Source organism: Cetorhinus maximus, chromosome 2, assembly GCF_964194155.1.
Source record: "Cetorhinus maximus chromosome 2, sCetMax3.hap1.1, whole genome shotgun sequence".
NCBI lineage: Eukaryota > Metazoa > Chordata > Chondrichthyes > Lamniformes > Cetorhinidae > Cetorhinus > Cetorhinus maximus.
The window spans coordinates 103,070,726-103,088,622 of record NC_135880.1 but is presented as its reverse complement, the minus strand read 5'-3'; the positions used below and the strand labels follow the sequence as shown (position 1 = coordinate 103,088,622).

The 17,897-nt window shown below is 40.4% G+C and overlaps 1 protein-coding gene across 4 annotated transcripts in view; it reads left to right on the top strand.

Moving 5' to 3' along the window:
* The window catches only part of LOC144696357 (transducin-like enhancer protein 1), a 133,588-nt gene that overhangs the window by 42,413 nt on the left and 73,278 nt on the right, over positions 1-17,897 (top strand). For 2 of the 4 annotated variants that reach the window (XM_078567576.1, XM_078567591.1), the window contains exons 5-6: positions 10,776-10,838; positions 11,851-11,955. In XM_078567576.1, coding sequence (XP_078423702.1) covers positions 10,776-10,838; positions 11,851-11,955 — 168 coding nt within the window. The remainder of the gene's footprint in view (positions 1-10,775; positions 10,839-11,850; positions 11,956-17,897) is intronic. The other 2 variants (XM_078567579.1, XM_078567586.1) reach the window with 2 other exon arrangements.

Here is a 17,897-nt window from a genome sequence, read left to right as displayed (position 1 = left end):
TCTAGTGTTTAATATTTCAAAACCAGGTTTGGATTGAATGGAAGTTGTACTTTTCAAAACTACTTTTTGTGATCAGAAAAAATCAACTGTCTGGTTATTTTCAGGGCTTCCTTTAAAGTTATCTTTAGGGTGACATTTTTATCAGGTATAATTTGCAGTAAAACTGCTGATGATTTTTTCTCTCTCGTCTCTGCATAACAACATCATGGGATACTTGTAATTAACGTGAGCATTATGGAAGACAGTGGTTGTGAGGCAAAACTGAACAATGCATTTTGATAATCCTTTTGTTTTGTGGCAAAATAAACTATGTAGACTGAGTGTGTTCCAATCGGATCCAGTCTGTACTTTAAAGCAGAATCTTGGCAGCAGCATCTGAAGTTGTTGCAATATTGACCAGCACAAGAAGGGGGAGTGGTTCTGGTGCAACCAAAATATTAGCATTATTGCCACACTAAGCATAATTGGTGTATATCTACAGATAAAATTAATTTTTCTCCTCTCCCTCCCACCTTTAACTCTGAGGAGAGTTTTGCTCATTATCCTTCACAAAGTCACTTGCAAAATGTTTTATTGCTCAATTGATTATAGCTATCATTTGCGTTTTTGTGTTCTTTTGTACTGATTATATTTCAATCCAGCTTGCTTATGTTTTTGAAAATCCTGTTTACATACTATTCATTTGTGTATCAGTGCTAAATGTTTTTAAATAATTAGCACATTTTTTTAAGAATTGTTTTTATGGTAAGAATTCCTCTGCTTAGGCAGTCCCTCGGGGTCAGTGTTTCCACTCTGGTTCGATGGATTCTGAGTTGGCTGATTAAGTCCATACAGTGATCTGCAGGCACTGCGACAAATGGGGCAGGTGGTGATTGGAGGGTTGGGTTGATGAGTTGTTGGGAGGTTTGCGCACTCTCTTCGATGCCTCCAGTTTGCCTCTGCACATTTTTGATAAAGCTTCTCTGTGTTTGTGCCTTCCTGAATGAATCTTCTCCATTTTGGTCAATCACAGGCCAAGGACTCTCATGAGTCATGTTTGACCTCTTCAGGGATGATCTAAGGACATCCCTAAAATATCTCTGCTGTCCTCCTGGGAGTCTCCTTCTGGGAGCCAACTTCTTGAGTAGATCAGTTGCTTTGGAAGTCTGGTGTCAGGCATACAAACATGTCCCGTCCAGCAGAGTGGGTTTTGAGTGATTAGCACCTTGATGCTTGGCATGTTGGCCTGGGAGAGGATGAGACTGTTGAACTGCCTTTCTTGCCACTGGATTTGGAGAATATTCTGAAGGTACTTCTGGTGGTACTTCTCCAGTGTTTTGAGGTGCCTGCTATAGGTTGTCCAAGTCTCCAGAGCATACAGGAGCACGGGGATCACTTCTGCTTGGTAAACCATGACCTAAAGTGTTTTATTGAGACTTTTGTCCTCAAATAGACTTTTCCTCAGACTGTTGAAGGCTGAGCCCGCACATTGGAGGCAATGATAAATTTCATCGTCTAAGTCTGCCTTCGTTAAAAGGAGGCTCCCAAGATATGGAAATTGTCCACGTTTTCCAGGACCTTGCCTTGACCTTAATCGAGGGGGAGAGGTGTTTTGTGGTGGGAGCTGGTTGGAAGAAGTCCTTAGTTTTCGGGGTGTTTAGTGAAAGGCCCATTTTCTCGCATGCTTCGGAGAAGTCGTCAACAATGACTTGGAGCTTGGTTTCTGAGTGAGCGCGCGCACAAGCAGCATCTGGATATTGGAGCTCAATGACTGAAGTTGAAGTTGTATGCAAGATCACAGGAGGTTACCTTAGGGGTAATGATTTACACAGAATGCAAATGCATCTTAGTGACTTCAAAAATATTGAAGAATGAAGCATTTTGGGAATAATAAAGATAGAATTTATGATTTTTAAAAAAGTTTTTGGTATTAGTACAAATCTCTTAATTTAAAGGGTAGGGTAGCCTTGGATTTGTTTCAGATGTTTTGTAAATGGATAATCTTGCCCTGTCCATGGAACTCTTGAGTTAAAGAGAGTTTGTAGGTAATGGGGGCAGCAAATAAGTACCTAATGGCATCGTCACAGTCATTGTAAGTGAACTGAGTTGTGTAAACACTGAAAAAGACAATTAATTCCTATTATCCAGTTTACTCAGTGACTCAGTGATAGCACTCTTGATTGTGTCTGTAGGTTGCCAGGACTTGAATACATAATCTGGTGTAATACTTGGATACGGTACTGAGGGAGTGCTGCATTGAGAGAAGTCCTGACATTGAAGAATGCATTGTTTTGAATGCACATTAAAGAAAAGCAGAACATTTTCAGGTGTCTTCACCAACCTTTCACATTCAAACAGATTAAACCGGTCATTTTTCATTCTGCAGTCTGTGACTAGTTTGACCAGCTTCTGCTTTGCCTTGATTACATGAGCTTCTCTTCCTGCTTCCCCACACCCTCTTCATCGTATTCCCCAAAGTAGATAACTCTCTGTAGACACCGCTGTTGCATTTAAATGAAGCTACAGGGTTAATTTTGCACATCTAAAATGAAGTTTGATTGAGGCCTTATGAAGCAATATTCATTTTTGAGAAAAATGCATTTTACCACCACGCAAATTGAAGATGCTATAAAAAACTATGTTTCTAAATAGTATGTCGTTCAAGAGCATTGTGACACTTCACAGCATTTTAGCAGCGTACTTGCACAGTACTCTAACAGATTCGTGGATACAGATAATCTGTTCACATGTCTCAAAATGATCATCTTCTTAACTTAGATTCTGCTACATTATTTTTTATTTGCCAAGCTTACAATCATTTGTATTCATCACAAAGTTCTCTCCCTTTTTGATGAGTAAACATGACTTGATACGTGAATATCATACAATATAAAGCCTGCACTGTGAATTCTCCAGGGCTTTGGCCAACATTTTACCCCTCTACCAATACTAGCATTTATCTGTTTGAGAGACCTTGTGCACAAATTGGTTGCTTTGTTTCCACAAATGCGGGGAGGCAGTGGTGTAGTGGTATTGTCACTGGACTGGTAATGCTCTGGAGACTCAGGTTCGAATCCCACCATGGCAGATGGTGGAATTTGAATTCAATAAAAATCGGGAATTAAAAGTCTAATAATGACCATGAAACCATTGTCCTGTCCTCCCTGTAGGGAAGGAAATCTGCTGTCCTCGCCCTGTCTGGCCTACATGTGACTCCAGATCTGCACTCTTAAAAGCCCACTGAAATGGCCCAGCAAGCCATCTTCACATTGAGAATACCCTCCACAGTGTTATGTGGCACTCCCACCATGCTAAATGGGATAGATTTCAAACAGATCCTGCAACTGGGCATCCATGAGGCGCTGTGGGCCATCAGCAGCAGCAAAATTGGATTCAATACAATCTGTAACCTCATGTCCTCCACTCCACCATCAAGTCAGGGGATCAACCCTGGTTGAATAAAGAGTGCACAGGAGGGCATGCCAGGAGCAGCACCAGGCATACCTAAAAATGAGGTGTCAGCCTGGCAAAGCGACAGCACAGGACTACTTATGTGCCAAACATCATAAGCAGCAAGTGATCAACAGAGCCAAATGGATCAGATCTAAACTCTGCAGTCCTGTCACATCAAATCATGAATGGTGGTGGACAATTAAACAAGTCATTGGAGGTGGAGGCTCCACAAATATCCCGATCCTCAAATGATGGAGGAACCCAGTACAGCAGTACAAAAGATGAGGCTGAAGCATTCGCAACAATCTTCAGCCAGAAGTGTCAAGTGGATGATCCATCTTGGCCTCCTCCTCTGGAGGCCCCCAGCATCACAGATGCCAATCTTCAGTCCATTGGATTCACTCCATGTGATATCAAGATCCTGACCTCATTGCAGCCTTGGTTCAAACATGGACAAAAAAGCTGGACTGAAGAGGTGAGATGAGAGTGACTGCCCTTGACGTCAAGGCAGCATTTGACCAAGTGTGGCATCAAGGAGCCCTAGCAAAATTGGAATCAGTGGAAATCAGGACGAATACGCTCTGTTGGTTGGACTCACACCTAGCACAAGGGAAGATGGTTGTGGTTGTTGGAGGCCAATCATCTCAGTTTCAGGACATCACTGCAGATGTTCCTCAGTGTAGTGCCCTAGGCCCAACCATCTTCAGCTGCTTCATCGATGACCTTCCTTCCATCATAAGGTCAGAAGAGGGGATGTTCGCTGATAATTGCACAATGTTCACCATTTGCGGCGACTCAGATACTGTATTTGGATATGGACTGCTTCAGTAAGACCTGGACAATATCCATGTTTGAGCTGACAAGTAACATTCATGCCACAGAAGAACCAGGCAATGACCATCTCCAACAAGAGAGAATCTAACCATCGCCCCACGACATTCAATGGCATTACCATTGCTGAATCCCCCACTATCAACATCCTGGGGGTTATCATTGTCCAGAAGCTCACCTGGACTAGCCACATAAATACATTGGCTACAAGAACAGGTCAGAGGCTAGGAATTCTGCGACGAGTAACTTATCTCCTGACTCCCCAAAGCCTGTCCACCATCCACAAGGCACAAGTCGGAAGTGTGGTGGAATACTCTCCACTTGCCTGGATTAGTGCAGCTCCCACAACAATCAAGATGCTTGAATCATCCAGGACAAAGCAGCCCGTTCGTTTGGCACCCCTTCCACCAAAATTCTCTCCTTCCGCCACTGACGAACAGTGGCAGCAGTGTGTACCATCTACAGGATACACTGCAGAAATTCACCAAGGCTTCTTAGACAGCACCTTCCAAACTCACAACCACTACCATCTAGAAGGACAAGGGCAGCAGATACTCAAGAACATCAACACCTGGAAGTTCCCCTCCAAGCCACTCGCCATCCTGACTTGGAAATATATCGACGTTCCTTCACCATTGCTGGGTCCAAACCCTGGAATTCCCTCCCTTTCAACACTGTGGGTATATTTAGACCACAGGGACTGCAACGGTTCAAGAAGTCAATTCACCACCACCTTCTCGAGGGTAATTAGGGATGGGCAATAAATGCTGGTCTAGTCAGCGATGCCCACATCCCGTGAATGAATTTTAAAAAAACATAACAGTGACTGAACGTTAAAAGTAATTCATTGGCTATGAGCACTTTGGAATGTCTTAAAGATGAGAGGTGCTGTATACTTTCAAATGCTTGCTTTTAATAAAATTATTTGGCTCATTCAAGAACATTCATTCAAACATTTTCTTTCCCTCTTCATTTTCTCAATTCTTGTAAACACACGACTCTTGAGAAATTGTTCTGTTCGTACTAGTACTTTGTTCACATAGTCAGTAATTTTATGGAAGCTGAAATGGTGTGTGGTAGGATATTTGACTGTAGGGTGGTGTCAGAGTTAGACGTGATTTGACTTCACCACCTGCTTTCTGGACATACACAAGTATCATCATTGGACATTGATCACGAGTAGGAATGCTACCTTTTGTTTCATTCACTGGCACTAAAGCTAATACCACTATCTCAATCACTTTCACAACAAAGCTGGGTGCTGATCAATAACCAGGCTTTATCCTACTTATGGCAGGTCAAGAGTTAGCATTTTATGTAGACTGTTGATGTCAAGTCAGTCAATTTTTTCAATAACTAATGTTGGTTACTGAAAGTTATGCCCCAAAGTTAAGTGGCATTGGGATTTAAAGTAAAGCTGTTCTCAGCCTTCATTCGAGGCATGAGTAGGGCTGTGAAACTGCCACTTGTGATTATTGCTTAACCAATGTTTTTCTACTGTAAACTAACTGTTAATGTGGGATGGGAATGAGGTTGATTTTCAGTGCACCTGGCCTTTAATTATTTTCTAACACTCATTGAAAATAAACAAATATTAAAAATGTTAGAAATGCACATTAAACTAGAATGGTTAATGTTTCGGTTATAACCCTTTGATGGAACTGGATTCTGATGAGGGATTTTATCCAAAACATTAACCCATTGTTTCTATGTATTTTCAGGTTTTGTTTGATTCCCAACACTTGTTGTTTTTCTTGCAAGGTAATGCTCAAATGCAAAATCTGCGCAGTTGGGCTTACATTGTGTTTTAATTTTAAAAAGCTAGCGGCTGAATTAGTAGGGCATGGTTGTGAGCTCTGCTCCAGAGACTTGAACACATTGGGGAGAAGTTTTTTGGGTGGGAGTGGACGCGGAGCTGATCGCAGCGGGCCAATTAAGGCCCGCCCAGCGTAACACGCAGCTAATAGTACTCAGCGCTACCTGTGTGGGCGGGGGGGGTGAAGGAAGAGTCGGGGCCTGCGCTCTTTCATGCGCAAGAGTACAGCAATCTCCTTGAGGCACGGAGCTGCCTCGGAGATTGAATGGATTATAAAACTTTTTAATAAATAAAGTAAAATTTTATTTAAACATGCCCCCTCGTGTGACAGTGTCACATGAGCTGGGACATGTTTGTGAAGTCTGGAAATTTTAATTATTTATTTTATAAAAGCTTCAGGTAACCTTATCCCGCTGGTGGATGAGGTTTCCTGAAAAATGTGAAGGCCTCCTAGGCTCTTCGCCTGCCTGCCAACCTTAAGGTTGGATGGGTGGTGTTCTTAACAAGTTTAATTACTTTTATAATGGCCTTAATAGGCTGCGGCGCACACCCACCGAACGAAATATCAAAATGACATTGGGACGCACACCTCTCATCGTCGTGCGTCGTTTTACGCATTGGTATGTTGGGTCCTCCCTCGCACACCGACCGGAAGATTCAGCCCATAACCTTAGCTGGAACTTCACTGCAATTTGGAGTAAATGCTGCACAATTGCTGGCCTGTATTTTTGCTCCCTAGGTGGGTGTGCAGAGCTGGGAAATTCCTGGCTTGCCGCACCCGATTCAGGAAAAAGTGTCCTGAATGGTGGGATCTTCATTGCGGGTTTTGTGGGGGGCAGTCAGTGTGGTACTGTGGTGGCATGTGCTGGATTGAGCCAAGCCCACCGGCCCCAGATATAGATCGGAGGTGGTCACAGGCTGCCGAGTGCTGCACAGTTAAAAAGGCCAGCCTTGGTTCTCTTGGACTTCACAACAGACTTGAGAAAATTTATAGCTCATGGAATAAAAGGGGCAATAGCAATGTGGATACAAAATTGGTTGAGTAATAGGAAACAGTGAGTAATGGTTAATGGATATTTTTTGGGCTGGAGGAAGGTTTGTAGTGGAGTTCCCCAGGTGTCGGTATTGGGACCCTTGCTTTTCCTGATTTAGATCTTGATTAATGATTTAGATCTTGGTGTGCAGGGGGCAATTTAAGTTTGCGGATGATAGAAAACTTGGGAGCATTGTAAACTGTGAGAAGGACAGGGTAGAGCTTCAAAAGGACATAGGGCAGAATTTTGAATTTTACCCCCTGTCGGAGGGGAAGCTTAGGAGCGGGCGCGCCTCTATTTGGTGCCCCCGACACTGTCAGTGAGTTGAGACATGTCCATCACTTTCAAAGAACTTCTATTACATTTTTTAAAACCTACATGAAACCTCATCCCGCCCGTGGATGAGGTTTCATGCTTTTTCTAATGCCTACCAGGGCTCCTGGCCTGCCAGCCAACCCTAAGGTTGGATGGGCAGGTCCACTAATTACTTTAATGAGTTTGTCAATGTCCTCAATTGGCCATTGACAGGTCGGTGGGCGCACAGCTGATTTTGCTGAACCCCCACCTACCTGAAAATTGAAATGGGGCAGGGTCACATCGGGAGTTCCATCCGACGTCATCCCGCGTCATTTTACGTGTAGCCGAGCGGGCCCCACCCACCCGCTCGCCAACCGGGAAATCCTGGCCATAGAAAAGTTGGTGGAGTGGGCAGATAGGTAGCAGATGAATTTCAATGCAGAGAAATGTGAGCTGATTCATTTTGGTAGGAAGAACATGGAGAGACAATATAAAATAAGGGGTACAACTCGAAAGGGTGTGCAGGAGCAAAGGGACCTGGGTATATATGTGCATAAGTCATTAAAAGTCGCAGGACAATTGGAGAGAGCAGTTAATAAAGCATATAGTATCCTAGGCTTTATTAATAGGGTCATAGGGTACAGGAACAAGGAGATTATGCTGATCTTGTATTGGACACTAGTTAGACCTCAGCTGGAGTATTGTGCATAGCTCCGGGCGCCATACTTTAGGAAGAATGTGAATATATTGGAGAGACTGCAGAAGAGATTTGCAAAAATGATTCCAGGGACGAGAAACTTCAGTATAAAGATAGTTTGGAGAAGTTGGGACTGTCCTCCTTGGAGAGGAGAAGACGTAAGATGAGATTTGATAGAGGTGTTCAAAATCATGAGGGGGCTGGACAGAGTAGATAGGGAGAAACTGTTCCCGCTCATAAAAGGATGAAGAACGAGAGGGCACAGATTTAAAAGTGTTTTGCAAAAGAAGCAAATGCGATGTGAGAAAAATTTTTTTTCACACAGCGAGTGGTTCGGGTCTGGAATACACTGCCTGGAAGTGTGGTGGAGGCAGGTTCAATTGAGGCATTCAAGAGGGCATTGGATGACTATTTAAATAGAAACAATTTGCAGGGTTACAGGGAAAAGACAGGAGAATGGCACTGAGTCATAATGCTCATTTGGAGAGCTGGTGCAGACATGATGGGCCAAATGGGCCTCCTTCTGCACTGTAACAATTCTGTGATTTTGTTAGTGTCAGTGATTTTCTTAAAACATTAAGCCCTCTAGACATTACCCCTCCACCCACTCTACATGCCCATACATGCTAACTCATGTCAACCCATGACCACTTATAGCCCCTATGCAGCTTAGTGCCAACTCATGCCTCCTATCCACTACTCTTTGCCTTTATACCCTCCATGCCAACTCACCCAGTACCCACCATGGGCAGACCTTAGGGGCCATGCTGAGGTTAAATAAAATAAAATGCTACATATCTATTACAGACTTCATTATGTTTAAAAAAAAAAACAAGGCCCATTCATGAAAGCCCATTCAATACATTTAAGTCCCATCAAGCCCTTAACCCCTTATAAAACAAACATTTGTATTCATAGCCCCCCCATCAAAGACATCAAAATCCTTTAAAGGCCTCTTTGAGCTGTCAATGAAACTATCAATCAAAGTCTCCACTGTGATAATAGATTGTGAAACACAATCAAGCTCTAATAATGCTACATTAATAACATTTGGGTCATGTCAATAAATCGCTATTGAAACTGCTAGAATACATTTGTCCAATTCTCAGACACGAGCAAGCAGCTTTTTTCAGATTTTAGAAGGCAAGCAATTTAAATAACTTGGCAGCTTGACAGTTCTACATACCTTGTCTGCCCTTCAAGAATATTTATGTTGACTCTTAAAATTCATATCTCTCACACTTCAGCATTAAGCCCTTGCTCCAGCAAAAATGGGTTCTGTTTGAACTTAGCCTCGAGTTCAAATGGCCCTGCTGAGTTTAGGTTTCCCACATGTGGGAGTCACTTCCTGCCCCTGATTTCTCCACGCCCCCCCCCCCCCCCGAACCTGGTGAAAATTGTTTCTGTCAAACATGGGGGCGGGACTTCCAGGTCCAACATCCATCTGCCATTTTGGATATGCCGAGGAGAGTCCACGACTTTGCAAAACTCCAGCCCACTGTGTTTAACTAACACCCTGGTGTACTGCCTGCCATAGGAGGACTTCAAAGGTAATTAAAGGCACAAAAGAGCTTTCTTATTCTTTCTAATTGAGAAACTTGCCAGCCAGATACAATTATGCACACCTGTGAGATTAAAGGAGCTAAATTGGGAGTGGGTGGGGACGAGGGGGGCTTTGGATTGTCTTTGAGTGGGCTGTCCAAGGGCTTATTGTTGTTACTGCTGTTTTGGATTTACGTAACTTGGATTCAGAAACTCAATGCAAAGTAATCAATTTTGCAAATGAAATCACACTATGGCAGGGTGAGTAGTGGTGTTGGGGAACAGTGGAATCATAAGGAGGCAGCTCAAATTTCAGAATGAATTGGATAATATATGTATGTGGGCAGAAGAATAGCAGAAAGTACTGTATATAAAAAGGGCTTGCTGCACACTCCATGAATGGTGTTAAATTGCTAAGTAAGAAGTTGAAAGAAACCTTGGAGTCTTGTTAGACTTGACACTAATCATCCTCAATCAACAAAGCCAATAGAATTTGACCTACATAGCCGAAACAGTTGAATTTTAATCAGGAAGTAATGATCAAACTGCGTAGTATTCTGGTCAGATTACATCTTCAGTGCTGTGTCCACTTCTAGGTTGCAATGTTCTATTTCAAGAATGATGAACTAAACAACTAATGCAGCTGTTGTGCTGAATTGTCCGGTGTTCGGTGTATGTGTCTGTTGACTGTTCTCTGTGCTGTTAGTCAAGCCTTGGTGTGGTTAACCAGAAACTAACCTGAAAGCAACAAGCTGTAAGCATAAGAAAGCAGACAATTTTTAAAAGCACTGTATTTAAAATTCCTGTTTTAGAATAGAGATTGGTGACATCTCTGCATATCTCCGAAGCTGGCACCATGTGGTGATTTGTGCAATTGTACATTTTCAGAGAGCACTGTATGACTTTATTTTTGGTTTAGAATTCAAGAAGAGAACTTCTGTTCAGTTTGGTTTCATTGTGTTGGCATTGCCAGAAATATTTAAGTTTTTCTCAGGAATATCACTACTACGTGAAAAATATTGGTTACTTAATTCACTATGTTGTAATGTGCATTTGCCTAATCAGTGGATGTTCGATGACTGATTTTTTTTTTGTCATTAATCAATTGTCATCATCTCTTATCCAGACAGAAATAGCGAAACGGCTGAATACGATTTGTGCACAAGTGATTCCCTTTCTGTCTCAGGAAGTAAGTGAATGCATTGGAATGTTCAGTTGTTAACTACGTTTATGTTCTGTGTTTGTATATTAGTTAGCAGTAGTGATGAATATTGTGAATACCTGTTACTGTTTTGGGAAGGAGTGTTTTTAAATGTAAGCTTTAATATAACTATGTGGACTACAGTGTTATATAATATTGTAGTTCACCCTAAATTGTGGTGCAAAACTGCAGCACCTAGCATCAGATTTTATCATTGAGTGCTTGCCTTTGTTTTAACTCTGTTTTCCTCATAACTGTCCAAACATGTCATTTCACGTTTTTAAAAATTTATAAACATTTTGCAAGGAAAATGATAATTCTTCACTTCTCAGATCCTCATCCATGGCCCAGAAAGAACTGTTGTCAAGAACTCTTTGTATCCCGTGAACAAATTTATTAGACTGTAACATCAAATTCAAAACTAGTTGACTTTCATACCCTTCCTCCCCACCCCTCCCACCATTTACATGTGGATGCATTTTCCTGTTGTTGCATGAGTATACAGATCAATCCCACTTTGATTCCTGGTCCGTGCTGAATTAATTGATCTCAAACAGGGTATTGGTACAGTGCTACAATAGCCCTTAATTCTCTTTTGCTCAGTGATGGGTTGTTTGGTGGAAGAATAATGAAAAAGAGACAAGCCAGGGTTCTTACCCTGTCCAGTGACCTCTGCTGGGTTTCTGTAGTCATTGAACGATGGTGTGACCTGGTTTAGTTAAGACCTCTGCTTGGATTCACACAGACAGAATGAGCATTTTTCTTGAGGTTTCTCTTCGCTGGCATTAATGTGCGGCACTGTATAACTGAATTTTTCTCGTCAATGTTTGATCTACTGTGTCAATCTACTATCAGATTGATTAAACATTTCAGCTTTAGTACAACGTTAGTATAATGATAAAAGAAGCAAACTTAATATATGTTTCAGTTTTTTAAATGCAGTAGGATTTAGTTATGAAGATTAGTGATTTAACACAAGTTATTTCTTTCTGTGAACGAGCATCAACAACAGGTGGCACAGGCTGTGGAACGTGCAAAGCAAGTGACCATGGCAGAGTTGAACAGCATCATCGGGGTACGTGGGCTTCCCAGTCTGCCTCTTACAGTGTGTATACCTATCTTATTCACTTACTTTTATTCGTATATTTTTGTGATGGTGCTTTAGGGTAATATGCTTTATGTATTTAAGAACAGTTACATCTTCATTCCTTAAAGTATTCAGACTTTATATGCAAGATAATTTTGTCCTAGATGTGATCAAATGGAAACCTAAAGACTTAACTTCAGCATGTGTATTTTCAAATAGACTGTCAAATTTAACCAGTCAATATGCTTGTTGACCAAATCATTTTCTTGTGTCTCTTCTGTATCCTTATGACTGAAGCATTGTGTCCAGATTGTCAATTGCACACAATTTTTGTTAAATGAGTCATGAAAATGCTGGTGCTTCTGCTTTCTTTTCCTTCCCTCTTTAATATATCTGCAATCAGGAATGAGTATTGAAAATCTTAATGTTTTCTGTCTTGCTGAAACAATCCACTGTCAGAGGTTGTCCTCTTTTAATTTTCTGCATGCATGAGAGGATTTAGCAAATTCAAATTACTCATTTATCAATTTATGTTAATTGCTCGTGTGAAGATGCCCTGCTGATTTTTATAGTTCCCTGAGACACTTTGTAATGATAATTAGACATGCCGTTGTAAGGATTAACTGGCAAAGACCAATGACATCTTTAGACAAAGAGACCAGTTAATCCATCTGGGCTCAAAATTACATTCCAACTGGAGATTGAAAAATAAAAGCTGTGGATTAGTGCTGATAAAAGAATAGGACACAGCTTGAAAAGTTTTCTTTCATCAGTTTCTCAATTGTAGATCTACAGTCAGTTTGCTTCTGGTAAACTATTGGCAGTCAATTAGGTGAAATAAACTGGTAGGGTGACCTTCGTTTTCTTTTTAATGATTTTGTCCTAAAACAGCATCTGTTAGATTTTAGAGTACATTTCCAAGCTGTTTTACATGTACATGACTATTGAGCCATACCTAAACATACAACCTTCACACACATTTCTCGTACCTTCTAACCCTCCTCCTCCTGTGCTCTTTTCTTTTACCCTTTTGCTATCCTCATCACCTTTTCCCCTCCCTTTTAATCTACTTCAGTCTCGTTTTACTAGAACTACAAGTCTTTTATGTTTGTGCTATCCCACACTTGTCCAAACTGGTTTCATGCCCTCTCTGAAGGCAGAGACACTGCAGTAAGAAGTAACTTCTGTTTACATCCTCATGATTCATAAGCAATGGAATGCTTTTAGAGTAGAGTTTTGGATGAGCTGAAGTTTGGAGGTGGACAATGTTTTAGAAGTGGAAGTAGGCATTCTTTGTGATGGAGGAGTTGAGGTTAGATACTCAACTTGGGGTCAAACAGGACTTCATAGTTGCAAACAGTGTGGTTAAGCCTGAGATGGTAACCAGGGAATGGAAGTAGTTGGTAACCAATGTATGAAGTTTCTGCTGGGGGTCAGAGATGTTGGCTTTGATCTTCCTAATATTTAGCTGCAGGAAGTTACTGCTCATGCATTACTGAGTGTCTGACAATCAATCTGATAGTAGCATATGTTCCATCCTGCCTGATTTTACTGTCACTGTGCACAGGCACCGGATTGGGAAAATTTCCCATAATGTTTCTATCCTGATGTGATGAGATGTAAACCACTGATATTAAAGAACAACATTCTATAAATCTGTTTACCTCTCCCCAAATTCAAAAATTAATAATTAACACTGCAACTTCAAAAATTGGATACATTGGCAGTTTAAAAAAAAAAATCTGCTGCTTGTGCTCAGCTGTAAATGTACTTAGTAATTTAACCATTTTAGTGTTGTGCCCAATTTGGGAAAAACAATTCTGTGATTCACCTCAAACATCCACCCTGCCATTTCTGGACAGAGTATGTTTGAGGGGAATTGGTTTTAACTCAGAAAACATATCTTTCTAAATTCAATTATTAATGACTTTCGAAAATTATCCAATGTTGCCCCATAATTAAACATACTGTAGCTTTATAAATCCTGTTCCACTGTTTTTTGTTCTATATCTTTGTCAAAAATTAGATGGCATTTTCATAATTATCCTGTGTAGTACAATTAGATTCATGCTCTGACACATGCATCATTTTGCTTGAAAAGGAACTGGTGTATCCTGACAAACCAGAACAGCATAAAATTGGGCTGACAAATCTCAGGACCTTTGCTCCATCATTGAACATGCAATGTGTCAACCTGTCTCCCAAGGGGAAACAGACAACAGAAGTCTATCTATTTGTATTAACAGCAGCTGCAGTGCAAATAAATGCTGATCCATTTTATGGCAGCTGCCTGCATTGCGAAGGGACATGACCTAGTGTAAAGGACAATGGGGGTCATGCACTAAAAACCACTGATAATTATACTAAGAATAGATGAAGCAAAAGTCCTGGCAAGGTTTTTTCCAGAAAGACCAAAGTTCGTTATAGATTAGCAGAGAATCCAAGTTCCTAAACCATGCTTCCTTTTAGACTGGTTCCATTTGTCTCTCCTGGCAGACTAAACATTCATTTTGACGACTGCTGCTAATGATAATCAGCTTGATTAGCAATGCTTACAATTTGTTAATTTTTTTTTACAATGTGTAGACAAATCCATAAAAATGTTAATAGAATTTAATTAGCATTGCTATGTAACATTAGGTATCCTGTTCTTCATGAAAGAAGATATCACAATTGGATTTGACAGAGGATTAATAGATGTTGGTGTATTTTCCCCTGCCTTCCGCCCAACCACCCCGCCTGCCCCATTTCCCTCAGTTTTATTAGCACCTACCTATCTGCATTGTGATGAGATTCAGAGGACATAGTTAACCTCTTGAGGGTTTATTCTTCAGAGTAACCGATCAATCCTCTGAACCATAAATAACCAAACCGAGGGCATACGATAAGGACAATGCTAAGCAGTTGTGGCAGGAATTGCACTTTTTTTTAAAAGACGTGTGGCTTTGTAAGTACCCTCTAAACAATGCATATTGCTTTGGGAGTGATGTCAGTGGGAAGTAGTGAAGCAAAGGAAAGGAGAAAGACAAATTGAAGTTTGATCGATTGTAGATCTGGTTTATTTTGTTTATTTGGGTTGTTCATTGCAGGATGAATGTTTGAAGAATAAACCTGTGAACTCTTAATAGAGTACCACCTAGACTACTTGCAGTGTGTTTAAAAGGATAGATGATATCCAATGGTGAATTATTATAGCTACCTTGAATAGATTCACAAGCTGTGAAATCTTGAGTGCTGGTAAGCCTCAGAAGTAGAGATTTAGCATGTTTCGTTCTAATCATATTTCAAATCGTAGCTTTTGACATAGGGTTAAAATAATTATTCCCATTCCCAACTTTAGAACGGATGGATTGCTAGTTAAATGAAGGATTTCTTGTCCTTTATTTCCAATGTATAGGCTGGTAATTTGACTTTCACAAGAAAGTCTTTTTTTAAATGCTGATTGTGACGGCATCAAAATTTGAAATCTTGTAGTTTAAAACCAACTGAGCAGGTGTTTTTGACACCAGTCACTCGGCATGCTTCTGAGGAACTTTGTTGTACTTCTGTACTCTTGGCTTGCACACAAATGCAAACTAACACAACTAATTTGCTTCTTTTCTCCACAGAGATTAGTAAAGACAGGTATATTTCCTTTCTGTTTACAAAAAATTGTACTCAGACTTCTGAGGGGTGCATCCTAATGATTCTGCTGGTACTTGGTTGCTTCCAGTTTCTCATTTTTCCCATCCCTACCTCCTTTCTAACCTGTATGCTTGCTTGGCGATGCAACCACAATGCAGTCACAATGGTAATTTATAAGAAGAAGGAAGACTTTGATTAAATCTGACAGCGAAGTTCAATTGGCTCATCTTTGCTTATCTGGCTCGTGCATTCATGACCTTCTGAGCTTTCATTTAGACTTTCCTCCAAAAAAATCAGCACTAAAACAGAAATGTAGATTATTGTGTTCTGTGTAGGGGGTTGTGCATTGACTAGGTTTTTTTATTAGTCCTTGGGACATTGGGACCATTCATTCCTGATTGCCCTGAGTCCAGATCAGGTCAACTTGGCAGATTCCCTTTCGCTGGTGAATGTTCTTCAGGAATCACTTGGGTTTTTACAACTCAGCAGCTTGATGGCCATTTTCTAACCCACAATTTACCAGATATATTGAATTCAGTTTTACATTTTGCAAAGCAGAATTTGAAGTTAAATGCTCTGATTTACTAGTACAGGGACACATTCACTAGGTTACCGTACCTGTACTGTATCAGTTAGGCATAAAATAAATATTTTAAGTTCACTTAATGTAGAAATCTATAGTGCTTAATGTTTTGATAGCTGGGCATGTTTGAGTCAAAAACACTTCCTTCCAATCACTGACTAAGAAAAAAATTCTGTCAAACTTACTCGAGTTGCCATCAACTATGCAAGATTTGCATCTTGGCATCTGATAACCCTAGTGCCTTGTGAGTGCAGCATAAAAGTAAGCATAAATTGTCATTTCTGCCAATGATCAGAACTGGTACTGCAAAAGCACTTCCAAAAGTGTTTCCACAGTGTAAACGTGAAAAGCATTTGAATAGCCTTTTTTCTTAAACTCCAATCAGTTCCTTTCAGCAGACTTGAACTGTAAGTTCAAGTGGCCTTATTTTGTACTGTTTGCCTGCTAGTTCAAATAGAAACTTGCCAGCTGTGTTGAATATTTGAAATCTGAGTAGTGTGAGCCATTATTTAATTCTGCACCTCTAGTAACCTGAATGCTGGTTGGACAGAATTAATCCTATTATCTACAATTCAATTGGGGAGACAAATTAGCCTAATACACTTGCTGTTTGCGATGTAAAGTTCTGTTCTCCTTCTTGAATTCTAGTGCTGAAGGGTTATATGTCCACATTCTAGCTATTTTTATAAAGCCCGTTGTTAATTGCTGTCAGTTCAGCTGCCTGTACATGCATCACTGCTTCTTCCAAAGAAATTGGACACAACACTTTAGTGAGCAGTGGTAGTAATTGGTAATAGGACAAAGTTGTTACTTGGGTTGCAATGAACATGGTTCTAATGGCAGGTGTCCAGTTTTTAATTAAGTGCTAATAAGCATGCCTGATGGACCATAATGCAGACATCAAGACAAGCTTAGTTTTTCCCCCCCATCTTGTAGTCTATCACTAAAGTTCTCAATCAAATCGGGCACAAAGTGAATTATATTAACTTGCTTTAGAAAGTGTGTACTGTAAGGTTGGAGTTCCAAAATGAATTTTTATAGAAATCATTTAGATACTGACACCCCATTCAACTTTGTTTTAGAAGCTATATATATTGCAATAAAATTCAAAGACTTTGGTGAAAGATATTTAGAAATAGGTTTTGTGGTCTGTATTGATGCCTTTAGGTCAACAGGTTGTATTACTTTCATGTGCTATGCAATGTTTTGTATAGCAGCATTGCTTGTGTGAGAAAACTTAAAATGTAGGGTTATTACATGTTACAACCTGTTGTTCTACACTATATGTAATGGGGTAGAGTTTCTACAGTGGACACAATCAGCAACTTTGTCACAAATTGCATCTGAACTGTTCCTCCACGAGCCTTCCGCTCGCTCATTTGCATATTACCAAACATAATATCTGCCATGAACCAACAAAATTGGGCATCAAAATGTAATTTTTAAAAATATGGTAACTTGGTAAAAATTTGATTATAGCTGAAAATGTGTTGTCACAAAAAATAAGCACTTTAATTGGTGTAAATCCACCATTTTAAACTATCGAAAATGACAAAAAAAACCTAGTTAGACTGGGGTATATTAGTGAGTTCCTTAGTATATAAATAAAATCACTCAACTTTTCAAACTATACCTGTTAGTGTCCTTGAATCCAAATGTTCCTTTTTTTTTGGAGCCTCCTTGTCACTGGGCTAGTAATCCAGAGGTCCAGGCTAATGCCCTGGAGGCATGGATTCAAATCCCTCACCTGCAG